The sequence below is a fragment of the Prionailurus bengalensis genome, chromosome A2 (assembly GCF_016509475.1).
Source record: "Prionailurus bengalensis isolate Pbe53 chromosome A2, Fcat_Pben_1.1_paternal_pri, whole genome shotgun sequence".
In the NCBI taxonomy this organism is placed as follows: Eukaryota; Metazoa; Chordata; class Mammalia; order Carnivora; family Felidae; genus Prionailurus; species Prionailurus bengalensis.
The window spans coordinates 55578996-55603510 of NC_057348.1; the positions used below are offsets into that span (position 1 = coordinate 55578996).

The window sequence follows — 24515 nt, forward strand, 5'->3', positions numbered from 1 at the left end:
GTCGCCGAGCCGCGCGCGGCTTCCTGGGAAATGTAGTTCCCGGCTGAAGGGGAACAGGGTTTGGGGCTGGGAGGGCGCGCAGGCAGGCGCGCGGCGGGCAGGCCTGGAGGGGGCGGGTCCGCGTGGGCCTCGGAGCCTCCCGCCCAGCCCGAGGAGAGGTCACAGCGGGAGCCTGCCGCCGCCTGGCCGCTGCCGCTATCGCCGCGAGGTCTGAGTGCCGGGGCTGCAGCCATGGCCTACTGCCGGCAGGAAGGTAGGGAGAGCTGGCTGCCATGGAGACGGGCCTACGAGGGCCTGCAGGGGACACGCTGTTTTGCTACCCCCGCAGCCCCACAGGCCCCGGCGCCCCGCGACCCCACTGCAGGGGCGGGCGACGCGAGGGGCGGCCCGGGATACCCTCCTCAGGACCCTTGGGAGGGCTGGGCGCTGGGGTCGCCACGTCCGTTTTGCAGATGAGAAAACCGAGACTGGGAGGAAGGAGGCTGGCCCAAGGTCACGGTGAGACTCGAACCCTGACCTCAGAAGGACCAGCACGTGGCGGATTTCATAAACCAGGCTGAGGGGGCGCGGGAAGTGCTGAGCACGCTTCCTCTGCCTCGTAATTGGGGATTTATTGTTACCGTCGCTCTTAACCGCACACCACGCCTTTCCATTTGTACCCGCCTTTTAACTGTCCCGAAAGAAAAGTTGCCACTCGGGTTAGGGCTGTGCTGGAGTGGTAAAAGTGCCACCAACGGGGACATTTATCGAGCCCCTACGATGTACCAGGCACTGTTCAAGGGGCTTTATATGGCTTTTCTCGTTGATCTCGCAGCGGTTTTTATAATTCTAGGCGAGGCTGTATTATCCGCGTTTTACCCAAGAGTAGACCTTAATACACAGAGGTGACTTAAGTCCTGCAGCTGGGGTTTGAGCTTCAGCAGTCTGGTCACAGAGCTGCACTATCCAGTTTGGTGGCCACCGGATTCTAGGGAGCTCTCTGCTGGGAACCTCCACCCCTCCACCCCACCTCTTCAAGAAAGTGCCCGTCTCTCCACCTAGCTCCTCTTTGCTCCATCTGTTCTTATCTCTACTGAAGAACCCAGAGGTCTTTCGGCTGGAGTCCCAGGGCCTCCTCACACACTGCCACTAACTGGCTTTTTGTCCCTGAGCTGTCACCTGACCTCTGCAGGCCCCAGCTTCCAGTCTTCTAAAATGACAAGTTGGTCTTCATTCATTCATTCATTCATTCATCCAGCAGATACTCACTCATGGGCATCTTCTCTGTGCCTGGCGACAGGGATGGTGGACACATGAGAAGGTAAAGCCACAGAGAGAGTTAGAACTCACCCAGAAATCCTTTGGTGAATAGTCTGGTTCCCTCAGTTTTAATTCAGGGATCTGAAGACCAGAGAAGGAGATGACCTACCCAGGGTCATGCATCCAGTTAGGAGAACATTTCAATCTAAAATGTCAAGCCTTGGGGCACCTGGGTGGCTCAGTCGGTTGAGCGTCTGACTTCGGCTCAGGTCATGATCTCACAGTTTGTGGGTTCGAGCCCCTCATTAGGCTCTGCTGACCACTTGCTCAGAGCCTGGAGCCTGTTTCGGATTCTGTGTCTCCTTCTCTCTCTGCCCCTCCCCCACTCACGCTTTGTCACACTCTCTTTCTCAAAAATAAATAAATGTAAAAAAAAAAAAAAAATTAAACGTCAAAACTTTTCCCCAGTACCTCATTCTGCTTCTAGACCTCCTCCTTTCCTGGGTCATAGAGCGATAATCCTCACTGATGTGTCTACTGAGTACTATTTTTATTGATTTATAACTGTGCCATGAACAAAAGTCCTCAGCCCTCACCACTTTGTTCGACAGTAGGCCTCTTGTTTTTAATTTTCTTTCTCTGGGTTTCTAATTTACTTCGTTTAGTGAATAATTTTGAGTAGAATGAGGCTGTGCAGATGAGTAAGACTTCTTGCCCATGAGGATATCTAGGAGTCACAGGTTCTTCGGGAAGGAAAGGCTGTTTCCATCTGTCACCAAAGCATGGATCCTTATCTTTTCTTGGGTCAAAGATCTCTCTCTTAGTTTGGGGATGAGAATTGAAAGCCCCTGCCTGATTGGGCTCCAGACTGATTTCTAACTACCTGGTTACTGCTGAGCCACACTGGCCTCTTCGTTGTTCCTCTGCCTGGTACATCTGTCTCCACCTCTTCCCATGGCTGGCTCCTCGTTCTGTGCTCTGAGTGAGTCACTTGCCTGCGCAAATTTACTTCGGGGGGTCCACCCACCACCCAGTTTTGGCATTCAAGGTGTTCCAGAGCCTGGACTCAGCCTTGCTCCCAAGCCTCAGACCACCCACCCTTTTCTGTATCAGTGCCACACTGTTCCTTTCTTTAGTTGCCTCCTTTTCTATTGCCATCTGCCCTCTCCTGTTCCTCAAACAAGCATTTATTAGGCACCTGCAGTGTGCCAGCCTCGGCACATGGTGGTGAGCACAGGTGACGTAATCTACTCTGTGGTTTGGTGGAAAAGATGGCCGCTCTTTCTGGAATGGATCTGCTGAAGATTTTGCTGTGTACAGATCCTGTGTTTGTGTGTGCCCATTCTGGGGAAATGAGAACACCCATCCTGGGTTTTTCGGTTTTGTTTTTGTAATCTGCTTAATGGTAATAACCATTCTGTCTTCCTGTCCTCTGCTGGGGCTGGGGTCTTCCGAGTTTGGTTTCTCCATTCACTTGTTCCGCAAATATTGATTACCCACCACATTCTGGATACTGTTCTAGGCTCTGGGGATACTGCGGTGAAAGGGATAGACAAATCCTTGCCCCAGAAGAGCTGATATTTCAGCAGGGGAGACAGGTGGTAAACAAATATAATATGGTAGGTGAGGAAAAGCACTTTGGAGAAAAAGAAGGCAGAGTAAGGGAGATGGGGAGTGATCAGGGAAGGTGGTATCAGGAGGTATAAAGACAGGGAGAGGGTGGCTGTGAGGGTATCTGGAGAGTGCTCCCGGAAGTGAGAGCAGCCTGTGCACAGGCCAGACGTAGGTATGCACCCAGCATGTCCAGTAAAGGCAAGGAGGTGGGAGTGGAGGGAGCCAGTGGTGGGAGATGGGGTCTTGGCAGCGACAGATGCAGATCTTTTTGGATATATTTGAAGGTAGAGCCAACCAGATTTTTTAATTTTTTTAAATGTTTTATTTATTACTTTGAGAGAGAGAGAGTGTGTGTGTGTGTGTGTATGTGAGTGGGGCAGACAGAGGGAGAGACACAGAATCTGAAGCAGGCTCCAGGCTCTCAGCTGTCAGCACAGAACCCGACACGGGGCTTGAACTCACAAACCACGAGATCATGACCTGAGCCGAAGCGGGACGCCCAACCAACTGAGCCACCCAGGCGCCCCTAGTCAACCAGATTTGATGATGGAGGTTAAGAGAAAAGAGTCAAGAATGGCTGTGCAGAGAGTAAAACTACCGAATTGGGTGTATCTTGGTATCCAGCTGCTCAGTTAGGCTTTCTTTTCTCAACCTCACCCTTAAGTCCTGTTTTCCAGAGTGGGCCCTGGGACCCCCACTTCCTGGCCCTTACCAGGGTCCTGGGGTGGGGATAGGTTTTCTTCGAGCTGACTTCTCTTCTTGTGACTTCGGGTTGAGCTTTCTGTTATGTCAGAGAGCACTTCTCTCTCAGCTTTCCCACTTCCAGAACTGTACTGATCTCTCTGGCCTGTGATGGTCTCTTTTCTTGGCCATTTTATCCTTGTCATTTGCCGCTATTTACAAAATTACTGTCTTTTGAGTGGGATTTAAGGTGAGAGCAGAAACTCATTTCACCCCTTTTGCTTAAGTAGTCTTGTGATTCTTGCCCTGACCACGGGAGGAAGATAGGCCGAGCTTCTGGGGGACCTGTTTCCTGAGGCCCTAAGAATGTGCTTGAGATCACAGCTGTTAATGTGCTTAAGCCCAGATTTGAACTGCAGTGCTAAACTCTGTGATATTGATGCCACTGGGCCAGACCTTCTGAAGCTGGGTTTCTATCTCAGGCTCAGATCTGTGCTTCTGTTCTTTGTACACATGGTTTCTAGCCCTTACTGTTATTTGTCCATGCAACAAAAGGAGCATCATCTGGATACCAGGATTGGGGATACAAAGATATGTCCCTGCCCAGAAACCACAGTCCGATCGCCCAGGGGACAGTCTCTCCTCAGTTTTATGGTATGAATGTGTCCCCTCCCCTCCCAGTTTCATACATTGAAATTCTAATCTCCAAAGGCGATAATATTAGTAGATGGGGCCTTTGGGAGGTGCTTAAGCAATGAGGGTGGAACTTTCACTTATGGGATTAACGCCCTTATAAAAGAGGCTCCAGAGAGATCTCTAGCGCCTTCCACCATGTGAGGACACAGCAAGAAGGCAGCTGTTATGGGCCCCTCACCAGAAGGTTATCATACTGGTGCCTTGATCTTAGACTTGCAGCCTCCAGAACTGTGAGCAATAACTTTCTAATATTTATGAACTATGTCGGTGGTGGTATTTTGTTAGAGCAGCCTGAACAGACCAAGACACCCATCCAGGGTAGGAAAAGTGCCACTCAGGGAGGCTCAGAATCCTTACATTCTCTGCCAGACACAGCTCAGCAGGACCATTTCCCCCACACTTCATTTCTGTCCATGAAGCCTCTAAGACTTCGCTTCAGCCACCAAATTCAACTAAAGGTGTTGTTAAGCTTCAGCCTAATTTAAAACATGTAACTAAACATCCGCTAAGTAAAAAGACTAGTGGAAGAGGCAAGGAGCAGCAAGATCCAGGACTTTTGTCTCAAGGCACTTGGAATCTGAAAGATGGTTCAGAGTAAGCTAATTTTGCTTGTGTAATTACAGAACTAAGATGCCGATGAGGGGACCAAACCTCAGTCCAGGACCCAGAGAGGCTCTGTTGTGCTCTGGTGAGAATAGCAGTCAGAGAGGCCTTGACTTCATCTTGTACACTTCCCAGCTGTGTGGCCTTGGCCTGGTAGAGGAATTGAGGACTCCAACCTGGGATTTCATTGTCAGGGACGGGACTGCAGTTCAGCCCGTGTAGGGAGAGCTACAGTTTGACAAGCATGAAAGAACTGGTCACGGGAGAACAGAACCACAGGGACAGCAGAGACCTCGGGTGGGCTGGAGGTCCAGTCCCCGTGTGTGCCAAGGGTCGGCTGTCCTTACTGTCCATTATCCCTTGTGGGAGACCCTGTGGAAGCACGGGACGGTGCCTTCCCTCTGCCTCCTAAGCTGTCCTCTCTGGAGGTGTTGCTCTGGTTTTAGCCCCAGTACTTTTCCCCAAGCCTCTTCCTTAAATACTTGAGCTCAGTGTGGGCCCAAACCTTTTTCCTTGCTTTCTCTTAGCAAGCCTGTGACTAAACTTTCCTAAATGTTGTAAAGAGAAAACAACTGAAATAATCAGAGAAAATGCCAGCAGCTCTCAGAGAGCCACATTTCTGCAGACCCAGCCTCTGCCCCCATAGTAGCTCACTCTCTCCAGGCCACTGACTAAGGCCCTGTCCAAGGGCCCATTGGGCAAGACCTAAAGTCTCCTTAAATGCCAGGCACCTCCTATCCCCTTCCAGATGAAGTCCCATTATCCCATATTTCATGGATCAGAATGGGTACTCAGTACCAAGTTCAAAGTACCATTGAACTTGTCCTTGCCCTTCAGCAGGTGGCTTAGAGGAAAGTTCCTGTTTATTCACTCAGCAAACATTTTTTGGGGGCAGGAGTTGCATCGGTATTTATTGTACAAAACATTTATTCCTGCCCAAAGCACACAAAGCTCTCAGGACAGCATCCGAGTCATGCTAAGTACCCAGTTGGGCTGTCGTTTTCATTCCCGGGTGTGTTTGGGGTGGGGGGCAGTGCGGGTCTGTGCAAAGGATCTCCACCGCGTGGTGTTTAGAGCCGCCCAGAGCTGGGTGCAAATTCCAGGCCCATGTGAGCTCAGGCACATCACTTCCCAGAGCCTTAGGCTCCCACTGTACAATGGGGCTCCTGCCCCAGGGCGGTGATGGGATGGTGGCAGGGAGTTGACACACAGGACCCAGAGAGCAGCTAGCCCCAGTCTGCCCTCCAGGGACTGCAGGGGAAACTGATGAGCATGCAGTGTGTGGAGTGCTGAAGACAAGGTGCTCCCACCCACACCAGGACTATCAGGTGGACACCTGCTGTGTGGTTGGCTGATGGCTAGGGATTTTTAGGAAGGCGAGGTAGTGTTGACAGCTGTAAGGTATAGGGGAGAGCTGGAGGGAGTCGGGTAGCTGAGGGGACTGCCTTGCCATTCCAGCTGGGTGATTCTGAATAACCGTTCTGGGCCTGGTTTTCTGTTGTATGAAAAGCCACGGGTCACGCCCATCCTGGTTCAATCAATGCTGATTCCCTTTTCTGTGCTTACGCAGCCTCCCTTGAGGAGAAGCTCCTCACAGAGCATGCATTTGGCTCCCATCAGTCTGAAAGTTCAGGACCCTCTGGCAAGCCAGGCACGTAGGGCCAGGGGCTATGGCCTGACCAAGGCAGTGTTCACAAGAAGTGCTGGCTTCCTGATGCTGGTCCTTGCAGGGCCTCAGGACTGACCCTCCCGCTCAGCCTGTTATGTTTAGGTTGGGTGATTGTTCTGAAAAAAATAACACACTGCAGATTGTCACAGAAGTTGCTAACATCAGCACTTTGGGAATGGTCTCTCCTCCCCCTAGTCATTCCACTTGTTGGGAAGTTGCCCCAGGCATGGTGGGCTGTGGGGAACTGCCACAGTGTTCCCTACCATCATGAGCCCTTCTTTCCTGGCCATGATTAGGAGCCAAGAGGCTAGAGAGAGTCTTGACTGTGGGCACTCAACGGTAGGTGACCAGGATATTTTCCCACAGGGAATCTTCTCGGACACACTTAAGTGGCTATATCAGCCAGTGGGCTGCTGGCCGGGCACCCACATCACTGCCCTCTTCTCTTGTCAAAGTTCTCAGTCCCCTTAGACTTTGTCTGCGTTCTGAACACTGTAGGTAAACCCCTAGGGGGCTAGAAGCAAGTCCTTCCCTGTCCCTTCCACCCCTTCCCTACCCACAGGCATTCGAGCCCTAGTGAGATTAGGTGGGGTCGCCCTAGTGAATCACCTTCATTCCACTAGAGTTGTCTGGAGGATGACAGCTTGTGGCTCCCTGCCGGGCCTGGGGAGGAGGGGAGACCTGGCAGGCTGATGAGGCCTTCCTAGGTTGGTGGGACATAATGGGGACAGTCAGAGCACCATGGGAGTTCTGAGAAGGGACTGCTCCTTTCTTGATGGGAAGAAGAAAGGAGTTGTTGCACCACTGAATTATCAGCAAATCTGGGGACTAAAAGCAGCATGCATTTGGTTGCATCGGGCATTTCATCTCCTGCCTAGAGGGTGCATATGGCATCTTCTTCCTCACCCGTGACCTCGGTGGACTTTTTCTTTCAGTTGTAGGCACTCAGTAGAAGTGGCTGCTAGACTGTCACACAGACTCAGTGATGCAGCCCAGGGAGGGCATTTTGATGGGCACTCTTCCCTTTCGGGTTTTGCACGGGAAGTCTTAAAACTTGGTTTGTGTGGCTTCTTTGGGTTTGGGGCTGTTTGGCTGCTCTTGAGTGAAACCTTTCTTCCTCTGTTCTCCAAACGCTAGGGAAGGATCGAATCATATTTGTGACCAAAGAAGACCATGAAACCCCAAGCAATGCAGAGCTGGTGGCTGATGACCCCAACGACCCATATGAGGAGCATGGTGGGTATGACACACAGATCCTTCCTGGAGGAAATGTTCCAAATTCCTTTCCCATTTTGTCCTGGCCACGGCTGGGTGTTCACGGGCCCCTCTCAGCCAAGGATCGTCTCCAGGGACTGTGAGCCCACCTCCCTTGGAGGTGCGAGAGGCTGTGCTGAGTGCCGTGCAGCTCTCGTGCTGCTGCTCTTCCCTGGCTGTTAGGCCAGAGCCTGAGTTTCTGCTGAACTGAAGTCTTCTGCCTCTTTTTCTTTTGAGGTTTTACACCGACTAAAGCTGGCTGGATGTTTCCGGATGACGAAGTTTTAGGCAGGGGGTGCGGGGCGGAAATGGATTCCAGTGCTGCGGGCAGGTTACGGCGACGGATCCTCCTGCTCAGTCCAGCTGCAGCCTAAACGCTGCCACATCTGCAGACTATAAGCAAGCAGGCGTGTGAGAGTCCTAACACCTTGTTCTGTGAGGTGGTGAAGCTCTGCTGTCTCCTTGTACGTGCTCCAGGAAGCACCTTCCACGAGATGCTCACTCGAGATAGAGGGACAGCTTTCCGGCAGCAGGACCAGCTCGCCTAGTCAGAACTGCTGCACACAGTTTAGTGAATGGTCACTTGGTCATATGGGCCGAGGGTGCCACTCCAAAGGCTTTAGACTGCTGGGCTCACTCACTGGAACTTCCGCAGCATGCGTAAGGCTGACGTGTGGGTGTGCGGGATTTATAAACAGTCCGTATCGTCAACGGTCCTCAGCTTGCCAGTCTAAAGCCATTTCTGACACCTGTGATGCGAACTAACAAAGCTTCCAGTGCTGGCTGGTGAGAAATACGGTTGAAAAGAGCTTGCAGCAGCAGTCTGTAGTTGCACCCCTCTCTGACACACGCGTGCAGCTGAGCAGTTTGGTTAGTATGGTTAACATCCCTGGAGGTTTTTCCCTGTTACAAGACCGTAGCTTTTTCCCTTGTACACCATGTCTTGGACATCTTCCTGCCTGTGCAGAAGGATCAGCCTCCTCTCACCGGGCCTCACACCGAGCTGAGCTTCTGTGGGCAGTGGCAGAGCCAGAGGGGCCGGAGGGAGCTAAGTGCCTGTTTTGGGGGAGGGGACTAATCTTACCCATTTGACTGGGAGGGGAGCAGAGATCGAAAGAAAGAGATCAATACCTCAGCTTCTTAAGGTGTCGGGGCTTTGAAAAAGCTTCTTGCTAAGCAACCCAAGGATGGCTGCTTCTTTGGATTAAACGGTTTCCAGTTTGTAGCTTTCCAGTTTGTAGCTCTCGGGGCACAGCCACAGGCATCGCACTGGGAGGCGGCCTAGAATATAGATCAGTGTCGTGCATGGACAAAGCTGCCATGGTGGCCTCTCTCCAGCTGAGCCAAGGAATGCTGCATTTGAACCCAATCCAAATCCAAAGATAAGGGCCTACGAGGCGACAGTTCCTAGCTGGACAGTGTCCAGCACCTCCTGAGTAGCTTTCAAAGACTGCCCTTGGTTTTGCTTTTTCAGAAACCGTAGAGAGCCTGTCTCACATTTTCCTTGCCCATCTTCCTGTTGTAGGATTGATCCTGCCAAATGGAGACATTAACTGGAACTGCCCGTGCCTTGGGGGAATGGCCAGTGGCCCCTGTGGGGAACAGTTCAAGTCGGCCTTTTCCTGCTTCCACTATAGCACAGAGGATGTCAAGGGGTCAGACTGTGTAGACCAGTTCCGGGCCATGCAGGAATGCATGCAGAAATACCCTGACCTCTATCCTCAGGAGGACGAGGAGGAGGAGGAGGAGGAGAAGAAGCCAGCAGAACGTTTAGAAGAGACAGCTCCCACTGAGGCCACTGCAACCAAAGAAGAGGAGGGGTCAAGCTAATGAAGGCCATAAGGCACTGGGCTCCTTCAGAGTGATATGAACCTTTCGTAAGATGCCTTTTGGTCATTCTCCGAGAACGTGTCTTTTCCTCTGTTGTTCTGTGCACTATAATGTACAAAATAACTTATTTTGATGATCGGGGGTCTTGGTCCTTTGACATATACACTGGAAAAAATGTGTGTCTCCTATAAACCTATCGGCAAATGTAGCTGTCACTTTCAAATTCTCAGATTATCCTGAATTTTGCCTCTTTGAAATAATGTGCTGACTATGCTCAGCAACTAGAAATCATTATCTGGGAGTATCTTGTGAGTGAGCTGATTTATTCTGATTGATTATATGCTCTTGTAGATTTTATACCCCTGTGGGAAATGAAATAGAAACAAAACCATCTTCCTTTAAAAATGCTGGAGTGGGGCCATTCCCAGTACAAGGCCAGATGATCAGATACGTATTTCTCATGAACCGTCTTGACCTTGAGTATGTGAGGAGGTACTGTAGTTCATTTCTGATGCATTTTGGTTTCCATTTTCACTTTGAGCTCCAGGTTTTCCGTGTTTAGAAACTGGAACTGTGGACACTCTGATTCACAGTCCCTTTCTAAGTGAAGAGAAAGGCTGGTTTTGCTGTTGTTGTTCTTCCACAAGCCCTGGTTTGGGGCCTCTGTTCACGCTGGCTCTGTGTCAGCCTGTTCAATGCAATGTTCTTGAGAGGTGGGGACCTAATTGTTACCAAAGTAGCAGCCAAGAGAAGAAACGGTGTGTATTTAGTCACTTAAAAGGAAAATATGACTTTTACCTGGTGTTGAATGTGTCCTTTGTTTTTACTAACTAAAAATGTTTTTGCTATAAGGAAATATAAATATGAAAAGTTCACTGAAATTCCTCCTTGAAGATACTGGTAAGCCAGTTTGAGTCCATTAAAATTTTCGGTGTTGAATTCATAGCAAGCCGGTTGTTTATCAGTGAGCAGATCCTTCACACAGACACTGCAGTTAACTTGTGAGGTAGGGAAGGTTGTTCTCTTGTTGAAGGTAGGGAGCTGCAGCCCTCACAGGTTAAGTAACTCGTCCAAGACAACTGTAGCACAAATTTCAGGCCGTGATGTAGTAATGCCTTGTTTGGCCCAGGTGTATTACTCATCTATTGCCATGGAAAAAGTTACCTTAAAACTCAGCAGCCTGAAACACATTTAGTAACTCACAGTTTCTGTTGGTCAGGGGTCTGGGCACAGCTTACCTGGGGTCTGGGGCTCAGAGTCTGACGAGGCTGTGATCGAGGGGTCAGCCAGGGCTGTGACCATCTCAGGGCTTGACAGGCCTTCCAGGATCACTCAGGTGGTTTTGGGCGGAATTCAGTTCTTTGTGGGTTGTTGGGCTGAGGGCCTCAGTTCCTCACTGCCTGTTGGCCAGAGTCCTCCCTCAGTTCCCGGTCACGTGGGCCTCTGCTTAGGTCAGCTCATAACATGGCAGGTGGCTTCCATCAGAGCAAGCAAGATAGAAGGTGCAACTTATGATCACAGTGATTTGTGCCAGCTACCTACATACACAGTGTTTTCTGTCTGTGCTTTGTTAACTTTGTGATGCAGGCCTGTGCAGTGTATTAGCCAGCCTTCGAGCAGAACATTGTTCTGCCCCTACAGTTTTTGTTCTCAGTAAGTTCTGTGATGGTATTGACTTTAACAGAATAATAACATTTTAGTAGCCCAAACTACTAGAAAGTAGCTCTTACATAAATAAAAGGCTTCTCATTCACCTGGACGAACCAAAGAAAAGTCACATGCATTAGATAATTTTACACATAACTTTCAAGATCTGCTGTAGGCCCAGAATGTTAGTGTGATATAAATAGATAGACCTTTTTCTCTAATCAACCAAAGGGGGTAAATAAAGAGCACACAGTTCATCAAAATTGGGCATTAAGACACAGTAGGGTTGTTTGGTGCTGGGCACAGCTTGTCAATAACCAGTGTTGTGGCTGGACCAGCCCTTGTGGGTCTTACTATGGTTGCAAGATGCCCTATGGCAGTAACCATCAGGAAACTTTGAAAAAAATAAATAAAAGTTTTGTTACAGCACCTGGAAATTACATGTACCACATAGCGAAATTGAGGGGAAGCTGGAGGAGAAGACAGACAGTGAGTAAGCAGGCCTGGGGTTATGCTTTTATTGGGGTTGAGGAGGGCAGGGCCTAGGGTTTCATGGGCTCACGTTTTACTGGTGAATTTAAAACACAAAAGTTGGAATTTAAAGCTCGGGAAGAAAAAAAGCAAATGGCCAAAATGGTCAGTTATAGAAACCAACTAGGATCCCTAAAACTAAGGAGCCTGGGACAGAAGGGAGGACAACCTGGCTCTTTACGGTGTGGTGTGGCTGGCAATGTGTTTATTTGAGATCGCCATCTTTAAAGTGGCTCCCTAGGCAATGAAAACTCCAACCAGGCACTTAACCTTAGAAAAAACAAACATTGTCAGGGCTTCCATTTCTAGGAGTTTCTATGGGGCTATTAATTGAATCACTCTAATTTCATATATGTTTGAAATATCACATAATAAAAAATGAAAAAGCATATGCTAAGCAAGAATGTTTAAGCACGTCTCGTTACCTAAAGTCATAGCCAAAGGATTGCTGTCCCACATAAATGGCCCTATAGAGATTTCTCTAAAGAAGATATGCACATTTGCATATGAAAGGTGTTAACAGCACTGGTCCTTAGGGAAATGCAAATCAAAACCACTATGAGGTATCACCTCACACCCATTAGGATGGCTATGATTTAAAGAGAAAAAGAAGTAGGCATATGGAAACATGGGAACCTTGGGGTTTCCTCAAAAAGTTAAACATAGGGGCACCTGGGTGGCTCAGTCCGTTGATCATGGACCTGACTTCAGCTCGGGTCATGATCTCGCGGTTGGTGAGTTCCAGGCCCTCGCAGGGCTCTGTGCTGACACCTCAGAGCCTGGAGCCTGCTTCAGATTCTGTGTCTCCCTCTCTCTGCCCTTTCTCTGCTCATGTGCTGTCTCTCAAAAATAAATGTTAAAAAAAATTTTTTTTTTTTTAAGTTCACTATAGAATGAGCATATTACTCTTAACTATGGGGAACACACTGAAGGTTACCAGAAGGGAGGTGGGTGGAGGCGGGGTGAAAAAGGGGAAGGGATTACGAATACACTTACCATGATGAGCACGGAGTAATGTATAAAATTGTTGAATCACTATATTATACACCTGAAACTGATATTACACTGTGTGTTAACTAAAAGGAATTTAAATTAAAACTTAAAAAAAAATACATGCAGATATGAAAAAAATGGAAAACTTAGAAATATAAAAGATCATCGAAAGGAAAAATTCTTCAAAAGCTGAGATCAAGTTTAAACTAGTTTCATCACCAGTAGCCGGTGATTTAATCAATCATGGCCACATAATGGAACCTTTGCAAAATCCCACAAATTACGGGGCTTGGAAAGCTTCTTTACCAGAATAGAGCACAGTTATATACAGAGATTTTTTAAGAACAACTATTAAATATTGAAAATAAATTGCACAATTCCAAAATAAGTCTAACATAGATCTAAATGAGAGTAAAAATAATTGAGAGAAATAACCAGAGACAGTTACTAAGAATTGCCCAGAAAAGCAGAAAGACTTTGTCCTCAGGTAGGTTTTGCACACACGTAGAGAAGCTACTGATAAATCAAGGATAAAGAAAAAAAATCTTAAATATCTACAAGGGAAAGAGACAATTTTTTTAAAAAATCAGTAAGTGAAAATGAAGCAAAAATGAACTATTGGGACTTCATCAAGAATTATCTACATATATATGCTGTGAAGGGAACTAAATATCTTAATGATACATTCATATATACATATATGGCAATAAGTTTAAAATGAAAAGCAAGGAAATAATGATAATAATCAAGATAGCAATCCATTTGGGAGACGTTTTTTGGTTTTTTGGTTTTCGTTTTTTGGTTGCATGCATTTAGAGAAAGATACACAGGGGCTTCAAATATATAAATAGACTCCCATTTTTTTTTTTATAAGCTGAGAGGTGGTTTTAATAGGGCTAATTCTATTTAATATGATAATAATTATTCTTTAACATACTGATTCCCAAATTAAGAGGTAAAAATGGAAACAGAGATCCCTTGGAATTTATTTTGGAACATTTGTAAGGACATCACAAAATTGGTATTTCTCATGAGATACTATGGTCTAACAAAGTTTTATATAGTTAGTCTAAAAAGTTTTTCTTTCATATACAAGTAGTGGTTTTTCTGGCAATTTAACAGATTAGAAATACAGAAGAACTTTCCACTACTAATATTTTATAAGCCATGTATAAAGGAACCTTTTTAAAAATGCAGAACAGTTTATAAAATAGTATGGGAAATCCTCAGGGGGCTAAAATGAAGAGGGATCTGAAACTGAGAAGGTGGGATTCCTCTTGAGTCATTTACTGAACCTGGAAATGAGGTTCTCATTTCAACAGCTATGCAGAGCTGTTGGATCTCAACAGCTATGCAGAGACAAGAGACAATATCATTAATCCATACAAGGTAGAAAGGAGGAAGAAGGACTCCTACATAAAGCCTGTCTTCAGAAGGATTGATGTCTTTAGCAAATATTTGAGTTAGGAGAATCCGATAAAGGAATTTAACAATGATATTACTCTGCCACTTTGTTGGCTTCTTTTTGGGAACAGAATCTTGCATTCACATTGGCTTGGGGTTCAAATTCATCCCGATGTGTAGAGTCCAGAAAAATCTAAACAATAGATGAATCTGAAAATTCCCCAGAATTCTGCATATATTGGAGGACGAAAATTTAAATGCCCTCTGGATAAGTACATCTCAACTAGGATATTCAGTTTCCCTCTGAATTAATTTTTTTTTCAACGTTTATTTATTTTTGGGACAGAGAGAGACAGAGCATGAACGGGCGAGGGGCAGAGAGAGAGGGAGACACAGAATCGGAAACAGGCTCCAGGCTCTGAGCCATCAGCCCAGAGCCCGACGCGGGGCTCGAACTCACGGACTGCGAGATCGTGACCTGGCTGAAGTCGGACGCTTAACCGACTGCACCACCCAGGTGCCCCGGAATTAAAAGTTGCCAAATGTGAGGGCGCCTGGGTGGCACAGTCGGTTAAGTGTCCGACTTTGGCTCAGGTTGTGATCTCATGGTCCATGAGTTCGAGCCCCGCGTTGGGCTCTGTGCTGACAGCTCGGAGCCTGGAGCCTGCTTCGTATTCTGTGTCTACCTCTCTCTCTGCCCCTCCCCCACTCATGCTTTGCTGTCTCACTCTCAAAAATGAATAAATGTTAAAAAAAGATTAAAAAGTTGCCAAATATGAAACTAAACTTAAAATTTAAAAATGCTAAGAATAGCCCTCAAGAACTAAAGTAGAATTATATTTGTGTGGATATCAGATATTGTTTATTAGGTAGAGTCAAACATTCTTTAAATGCTTAAGGACATACAAAAATTAATAAAATATGAACAAAATATGTAATTATAAACTACTATAAGGCAGATTAAAAAAACAAAACACTTAGGAACAAAAAATAAATAAACTAAATATAATACACTGTCAATGGATGTGTGAAACAGCAGTTTAAACACAGCTGAAGAGAGAATTAGTGGGCTAGAATATTGGACTGAAGAGATTGTTCAGGGTGTAGTTCATAGAATGTGGAGATGGAAAATATGAAAAACCTTAGGGGATATAGGAAATAAAACAATAAGGCTTAACACACACTGAATTGGAACTTCACAAATCACGAGTAGGGAAAAGGACAAGTATTTGAAGCAATAAAGACATAGAATTTCCCAGATAGGATAATCACATACATGGATTGAGGCTTAATATGACACATACAGCAATAGCATATTAAGACACAATAGAATGTAGAAAAGGAATGTAGGTACGTTTTAGTGAAAATATAGAATATTTTAATACAAGAAATTAAGACTACTAAGAGTGGAGGGAATTTTCCTAAAAAGAAAAAGAAACAATCTTTCCTAAAAAGAATTTTCATGAAGACAACATAATTCTCAAAAAAGTGCCAAAATTATCTACCATGTGCTTTATAGCCATATATTTACATATATTAGGATTTCCATGCTGTGACAGAAAATGTATAATTCCATATTTAATCATTTTTTTCAGCGAGAAAATTCTGTGAAATATAAGCTTGTTCTAATGAGAGTGGAAACATTTTTTCTTAAGATATTTCTATTGTTGTTTTGTTCAACACTGACCTTTCCTCCCCCATATGGTATGCATAATCTTTGTTTGTTTCAGCAGAGTGATTAACACTGAAGGACTGTGCCATAGCCATTGGCCACGAGCATCTGGATACACACCAAGATTGGGTCATCTGTCCATGTCATGACCATGGAAAATGAAATGATGAAGTCCACACAGTATATGATCACAAAACAACTCACTAGCAGCAGAATCATCTGAGTAGCGCTTTTTTTCTGGAGAGCTTCTTGGAGAGAAACCCTTGCTGTGAAGACATTGTGACTGCTGCTTATGTCTGAATAAGAGAATGATCATGTATCGACTTGATGGGACCATAAGACCCATGAAGAAGGTCTCTCTGAATGCCATCAGCGTGAAAAACATCCCCTGTGGAGGCAGCTCATGGGCCAAAAGGACCAGCGCTCAGTGAGGAACAGAAGACTAGCCTGGGTCTCACTGGGCATGTCTACAGCATGGAGGAACAGATTGCTACATTGTTCAGGATCCATAAGAAGAGAAAGAAACACAGGATGGGATTTGGAGATTTAAGTGTGAATTTAGCGAAGCAGGGGCTGCTGGGGATGTTGGTGATGGCCTGAAGCACACTCAAAAGGCAGGTGGCCCAAATGGGGAGTCCCCTCAGCACCTTGTAAAGGAAGACAATCACTTTACATTTGAAGTCACTCTGGATATCCCGTGTCCCCAAAATGTCTGTAGACACAAAGGACCCTATGGTGAGGAGTACCATTATATATATTATAGCTAAGTAGGTAATGGTCAGGTCAGTGAACTTGGGCTTGGGTCCCACAAGGAAAACTCAAATGTGGAGGAAAAGAAGTAAGGTGTTTCCTGAGACCCCTGTACCAGCTTGAGGATAAAAGGCATTTTTTTAATGGCAACATAACTAGAACGTTTGTTCATCGTCATGTGAATGTTAAAGCAAATAATATTATTTCTGGAAAGAAAAACAAGAGATTTTGCAACAGTAGTGCTTTCATTGACATTCTCTGACTCATCACATCACACATTTTCAATCTGTAGAATCATCATTTTAACCCAAATAATTCTACATAAATATGACTTGCTCTTAATCAGCATCAGAGTGTCACCTCAAACACTGATTCCTCCCATGCAATCATTTCCGTGTACCTCCCTTTCGCCTCACGGTGGCACTAACATCACACCCTTCTCTGTGAGCCCCCAGTACCTAGCCTCTCCTTTACGGCACACATTATTACCCTATTTAATGGGGACCTTTCGTTTACTTTCCTCTCTCTCCTGCAAATTCCCCAAGGGCAGAGATGCTGTCTTGTCTTTGGATCCACAGCACCTGGAACACTGATGCTTATATAAATTGTTCACTAAAGCTTATTGATGTAAATTTTGGACAAGAGAAAGTAAGAATCTTCCAAGTAAGCAATCCCAACAGGACCAGTCTCCCTGTTTATTTATAGAAATGGGAGAATCATAAAGGATTTAGTCGGTTGTACCCTAGATCCACATGGCCTTTGTTTAAACCCAGATTCCACCCCTGACTAGCTGGGTGAACATTATCTGCTCACTTAACTTCTTTCGTCTCAGTTAACATCACAAGTTAAAAGGGGGATAATACTAGTTCTTTCATCATAGCACTGTTGGAGGAATGTATAAGTCAATATATAAAAAGCATTTAAAATCTTAAAAAAAATTTTTTTTAAATGTTTATTTATACTTTTGAGAGAGAGAGAGAGAGCATGAGCAGGGGAGGGGCAGAGAGAAAGGAAGACACAGAATCCAAAGCAGGCTCCAGGCTCTGAGCTGTTAGCACAGAGCTGGACGCAGGGCTCAAACTCACGAGCTGTGAGATCACGACCTGAGCTGAAGTTGGATGCTTAACCGACTGAGTCACCCAGGTGCCCCCATATGAAAAGCATTTAGAAAATGTGTGACATACATGAAGCACTATAGAACTGTTAACTATTGATTTATTATTTATCACTAACTTTGGCTTGAGAGAGTTTATATATGTATATATAATGTATGTATGTGTGTATATGTACATTATATATAATATGTATGTTATACATATAGTCATATTTCCCCTCAGAATCTCCATGTGAATAGTAAGAATGGTAGAATAAATGATTCTAAAGATCTACCATAGCCATATAATTTTACCAATATAAATTTTTTAATGTTTATTAATTTTTGAAAGAGAGAGCATAAGCGGGTGAGCGGCAGAGAAAGAGGGGGACAGAGGATCCGAAGTGGGCTCCACGCTGACCGCAGAGAGCCCGATGCAGGTCTCGAACTCACAAACCGTGAGATCATGACCTGAGCCAAATTCGGACGCTCAACCGACTGACCAGGCGCCCCTATCGATATGCATTTCTAAAGGAAGACAGAGGCACTGGGAGTCCATGCCCTTGACATAATGCTCATGAAGTCAATGCCAAAACCATTGAGAGAAATACACAGAAACAACTGGCACAGTGAAGGGAGGCCGGATATCCCGTCTGTGGAATATACAAATGCCGTGTGCCTAGAAGAGGAACACTTAGGTCTTTAGGAAGTGTGATGCTCTTCTTTGACTGTCAAACTGTTCTATGGAATAGATCTTTATATAAAAAAAAGAGCAAGAAACACCTTTGGGATGAATAAAGGAAGCTGACCCTGATGAAAGGTGGAGCGAATAGTCTTCCTTGCTACTGGAATTTACTGCCCCAAGGCATTGCTATGTGTTCTGTGAAGAAGTAGCAAGACAGAAAATGGTACTGCAGAGCGAGGAGATGGGAAAACAGGATGAGCTGTGCCACAAACGCAGTGCTAAGTTTAGCTGGAAGCCGAAACATCAAGTCTGGAGGTGTCTTTGTACCAAAGAACGAAGTGGGACTTTCATACAACCTGCCAATTCTTTTGTATCTCAGCAGATAGCAGAAGGGTCTCATAACAGGATGAAGCAGTCAATTTCTAGGAAAACCAAGTATTTAAAATCTATATAACAGGCATCGGTACAGGACCAGTCGAATTCAACCCATCACACTTTTCAGAACCACAGCTGGCACACACATCATCAGTGAGGGAGAGGATACTCCAACATGAAGTTTAAGAACAACTGGGAGTCTTCTCAGTTACTTGGCTGCTATTTGAATGACACAGGACATTCTGATATTCTTTACCTAAGCTGTGTCTTACACTGTATTCACTCATGCCCTGAGAGTTGCTTTTCTTCTCAAGAGTAGGAGCCTTCTTCGAGTCTCGAGTCTCGAGTCTTCGAGTCTCCTCCCATGTTTCCCAAGATTACATTGTTAGATATTTGGACTCAGGAAGGGAAAAGCCTCCATTATCATTTTCTTCTCCTTCGAAATCAATTACTGGAGAATATGCTTGACTTAATTTACATATACACCCCAAATTTGAAATCTGTGATAATTCAATGACTGGATTAAAATTCTGCTTGGCAAATATTTGAGGAAGAAAGTTCTCAATGAGATCACCATTTGAAATTTGGGAGGAAGGAGAAGTGAAAACTTCTTTGGAAGATAAAATATTAATTATTATCATTATTATTATTATTATTATTAAGAGAGAGGGTACATGCAGACATTAGCAAGGGAGAGAGAGAATCTTCTTTAAAAATTTTTTTTAATGTTTATTTATTTTTGAGAAAGATGAGAGAGAGAGAGAGAGAGAGAGAGAGAGAGAGAGAGAGAGACTCTGAAGCAGGCTCCCGGCTCTGAGCTGTCAGCACAGAGGCCGACATGGGGCTCGAACTCACGAACTGTGAGATCATGACCTGAGCCAAAGTCAGAGCACATCTGAGCTCATTATCTCATCTGTAAGACACATATCATCACATTAGTACTTCCTAGAGGTATTATGTGGGTAAATGCACCAAAAATGGGAGAGCATCTGGAACATAATGATCTCTATAGATGTCAGCTATTATTTTTATTATGCCGTCCTTCATACATTTGACTTGAGAGTATTGAGTTATTTTAATACTTTTTTTTAGCTCTCTCCTTGCTTAAAAGAGCAAAAGGAAATGAGTACCAAAATAATAATTCTCAATAATCTCTATTCATAGGACACTGATGGAATATATAGTCTTTTCTCTGAATCCACCAAAACAACTATACATCTTCTGTATTGTAGAAATGAATGCCAAGAAAACCTTGTCCAAGTGAGCGGAGTCCAGGTATCAATTATTGGCAGGGCCACATTTCCAATTTCTTCTCTCTCCTTTCATTAAGACTGTGGAATCAGAGTGGTAACACTTGAAAACAAAAATAAATAGATTGTGTTAATTCCTTTCTAAAGATTTACGTAGAGGTTGGTTCTCCACTCCCATCCTGATGGGATGTAGGAGCTCAAGTTTTCACTTGAAAACTTCCTCAAGTAAGCAAGGACATTTCTCCAGAGTTAAGGAGCCCAATTATAAAACTTTTACTAGGTAATTTGGTCATTACCTACACGTGGAGATTTTTATTGTGCAATGCAGACATTTTCTTTAATTCAGCTCTTTTATAAGGCTAAATATAATGTGAGATACATAATATTGTAAAATAGGTCCAGACACATACTCTCGGATTTGTTATCTGAAAATCAAGAGTGTAAGGCTAAATTGTTTTCACAGCTACTCAGGGTAGTTGTCCTATATAAGTTACTAAGGCATAACTAAAATGGTTATGAGTCATGAACATGGGATGTAAAACTTCAGAGCCTGGGTGGGTATATGGTCTAAAACCTTTGGAAAACTACAGAATTCCATAGTAAGAAATAGAAAAACTTAACATTTTCCCTAAATATTGAACTAGTAAAGTGATACAATTTTCTCTGTTCATAAATTCAGCAAATTAAAGTTTGCTTCTATTATATGTCAAGAAGAAAAAACAAAAATATTAATCTATTTGTGCAGCTGTCTCTGAGTTTTATTGGTCACACACTATCATTAAGCACATGACCCTAAATGGTCTCCTCTGTTTTTCATGTACTTATGAGTGACATACACATATTTCCTGTACATCTATTTCATGGAAGTATGTAAAAACAAATTTTTTAAAGTATATAACAAATACACTGATCATGTTTTAAATAATAACACTAAATAAATATATAACATTTAAAATATATATTTAAAAGAATGAAATAAGGGGCACCTGGGTGGCTCAGTTGGTTAAGTGTCTACCTGTTGATTTCGGCTCAGGTTATGATCTCACAGTTTGTGAGTTCAGGCCCCACGTTGCAGACAGGGTGGAGCCTGCTTTGGATCCTCTCTCTTTGCCCCTCCCCTCCCCTGCTTGTTCTCTCTCTCTCTCTCTCTCTCTCTCTCTCTCTCTCTTTCTCTCTCAAAATAAAGAAATAAAACTTAAAAAAAAAAAGAAATAAACTAAAACATTCTAAACTTGTCTTTTCTCATGTATTTCTGTGAAACACAGGCTTTGCTTTAATTCGGTTTTTAAAAATTGAGCCTTACAATTTGTAAAGCTGGCCAAGTAGCATGTCCTAATGGTTTATAAATTGAGGATATAGGACTATATTACTTTTTCAGCATTATTTAGGGGGCAACAATAGCCAAATTATGGAAGGAACCCAAATGTCCATTGACTGATGAATGGATAAAGAAGATGTGACATAATTATACAGTGGAATATTACTCAGCCATCAGAAAGAATGAAATCTTGCCAATTGCAACAACATTGTTGGAGCTAGGGAGTATTATGCTAAGTGAAATTCTGTCAGAGAAAGACAAATACCATATGATTTCATTCACATGTGGAATTTAAGAAAGGAAACACATGAACGTAGGGGGAAAAAAGAGAGGCAGACCATAAAACAGACTCTTAACTGTAGAGAACACACTGAAGGTTGCTGGAAGGGAGGTGGGTGGACGGATTGGGTAAATGGGTGATGGGGATTAAGGAGGGCAGTTGTGATGAGCACTGGGTGTTGTATGTTGTGAATCACTAAATTCTATATCTGAAACTAATATTACACTGTATTTAATTAACTGAAATTTAAATTTAAAAAAAAACAAGAAAAATCAATAAATGTTTAAGGAAAGGCAGGAGTGTGTGTGCATATGCCATGAATTTACCTCGACATTTAGGATATCATGGTATATGTGGGTCATTACCTAAAACCACTGGTAAATATTCTGTTTCTTTTTTTTTTTAATTTTTTTTAAAAACCCACTGGTAAATATTGTTTCTTTTTTTTTTTAATTTTTTAATGTTTATTTTTGAGAGAGAGACACAAAGCATAAGTGGGAGGGGGGCACAGAGAGAGACACAGAATCTGAAGCTCGCTCCAGGCTCTGAGCTGTCGGCACAGAGCCCAAAGTGGGGCTTGAACTCACAAACCATGAGATCATGACCCTAGCCAAAGTCAGACACTTAACTGACTGAGCCACCCAGGTGCCCTAATATTCTTTTTCCCAGGAGAAAAAAAGTGGATCTCTTTTCTCCAGAGTATTGATCAGGAAAAGTGATACAATTGAATGCATTCACAAATGCCCACTTACATTAGCTCACACGAAGTGCCAGAAAACAAGAAATAAAATTCTAATCATCCAAGTGTATCCAAACTTCTTGGATCATATACAACTGTATTAGTGAAACACACACTCCAAATATCTATGTTCTTTATTTGTATGTCGATTATAATTATAAAGAAAAGTATATACTTACTTCTGTGCTTTATTAGAAAATGTTCTGGAGAATATGAATATTTCATAAAAACAAGCTAAAAGAAATTCTCTTTGTGCGTCCTCTTACAACTGCCCTTGATCACGCTCACCACCTGACTCACACATCACTGTTTAGGTGAGCAGGGAGCAGAATATCAACTGAGCGATCAGCAGGCTGATCTAGGAGACCCTCCTCAAATAAGGCTCTTAGGAGTGGGTGATGCCCAGATAGTGCCTGCCTTGCCTAATGTATCAAGGACAAAAATCTCATTTTACAAACTGGAGAAAAACAGATGTCCTCAAGGTGACTTGAGGTTCTGATCACAATGACATAAATCACAGGAAACATAATATGAAAGAAAAATCTGAAATAGATCATACTCTAAGAGCCACACTGTGAAAGAGGAAAAGAAGGGCTAAGTGAGCAAATCAAAACAAAAGAGAGAAGGAGGCAAAACACAACAAAACAAAATACAGTGGGAGTAAGAAATGTCAAGGCAAAACATGAACATTCTTATGGGAAAATTACCACCAAGAGCCATTAGAACTGATCATGAAGGCTGAGGTTTCTTCAGGAGAAAGGGAACACAACCCTTTAAAAACTTGATCAGGGAAGCAGTCACTTTAGACACTGTGTCATTCTACAATTACCTGAATCACGAATAATCATGTGACACAGTGTCTTCCAATCGGCTGCAAAGTAGTGAAGAATGCTAAGCTCACTGCACTGGAGTCGGTGGTCAGAGAAGTGGAGAATGTGGTGAAGGAGGAAACTCTTCCCCAGACCCCAGTGCAAATTTGGGCAGTATGACCTTGTGAGTGGGACAGATTACAGGGGGGAAGGAAGAACGGGAGAGCACATCTGCTTTCACTGTACAACATGAGCATAAAAATGCAGACATTTCTTAGGCTGGAGATAATGTCTAAATAATATGATTTATCTTCAGCACTTACTTACATACAGCAAAGAGCATATCATCATATGGGTCAATTTCACCTTCATTGTCATCATTATAATCCTCTTCCAGAAATTGAAGTGAAAATGAACAAAAACGATCTGGGACGCTAGACTAACAATATACTACCCATGTGGATTTACTGGACACAATGCTCTACTCTGCGGCACAGGGACCAGGGAGGGAACTGTGGGCAACAGCTGGCACAGTCAGGGAAGGCAAAACCACCACCACCCGGATGTCAGTGTACAGAGTGTTGGTGAAATACACCAACTGTAAGGGAATGAAAACAGGAAACCTGAGGAACATTTGAATACACGAATAGCAGCAATTTCCAAAAAAAAAACATGGGTGAGAATTACTCACTGCTTTCGTAAATTTCAAGGATTGTGAGGTTCAGCTCAGGGTGGTCTCTTACACATGGGTATTTATAGTATCAATATTTTTACATCTATTTTGAGAAAAATCAAGAGAAGAGTAATTATTATTCCAAAGTAAAGAAACAGGAAAACCCCAGAGGTGCTTTATCACGAATACGAAGCAGTCATTACTGGGAAACCCAAACAGTCCTACTTGAGAATTCGTTTCCACGATCCGCTCATTAATGACACAAGAGTAGTCTTTCTTGCTGAACAGTTTTCCCTTTAATTTAACATCATCTTCTTTTGGTTTTAGTAATAAAAAAGGGGATTAGTTCTCATTTATCTCATAATAAACTCATGATAAGATATAGTTTGGAGAAAGAATCTAAAACCCAAGCATAGAGATCAGGGCAGATGAAAATATTCTGTTCCAAATTTTCGTCTTAATGAAATGGGTTCTGGCACATGCTCAACGAAAAGTAAGGGGGTATTTTTAAAATGAATAATACACGGAGAAGAGATAAATAGACAAAACAGTCTTTCTCCTCACCAAATATTGTAAGATTATATGCTTAGGTCTTCTGCAGATAGGCAGGGGATGTTTCTATCATCATCACTGTGTTTTCTTTATTTTTTGTCTAATTGCAGCCTCATTTTCACTGTCCTCTGATGTGAAGTCTCCTAACTGCTAGAGCA

The 24515-nt window shown here is 43.9% G+C and overlaps 1 protein-coding gene across 2 annotated transcripts; it reads left to right on the forward strand.

Moving 5' to 3' along the window:
• The first annotated feature begins 25 nt into the window (after positions 1-25).
• Positions 26-10535, forward strand: CHCHD4 (coiled-coil-helix-coiled-coil-helix domain containing 4). 2 transcript variants are annotated; one of them, XM_043588232.1, is made up of 3 exons: positions 26-253; positions 7640-7738; positions 9282-10535. In XM_043588232.1, exons 1-3 carry the CDS (start codon positions 232-234, stop codon positions 9584-9586), a joined length of 426 nt encoding a protein of 141 aa, XP_043444167.1. In that variant the 5' UTR covers positions 26-231; the 3' UTR covers positions 9587-10535. The 2 variants fall into 2 exon arrangements, with proteins under 2 accessions (XP_043444167.1, XP_043444166.1); XM_043588231.1 differs by lacking the exon at positions 26-253 and adding an exon at positions 359-498.
• The last annotated feature ends 13980 nt before the right edge of the window (positions 10536-24515 follow it).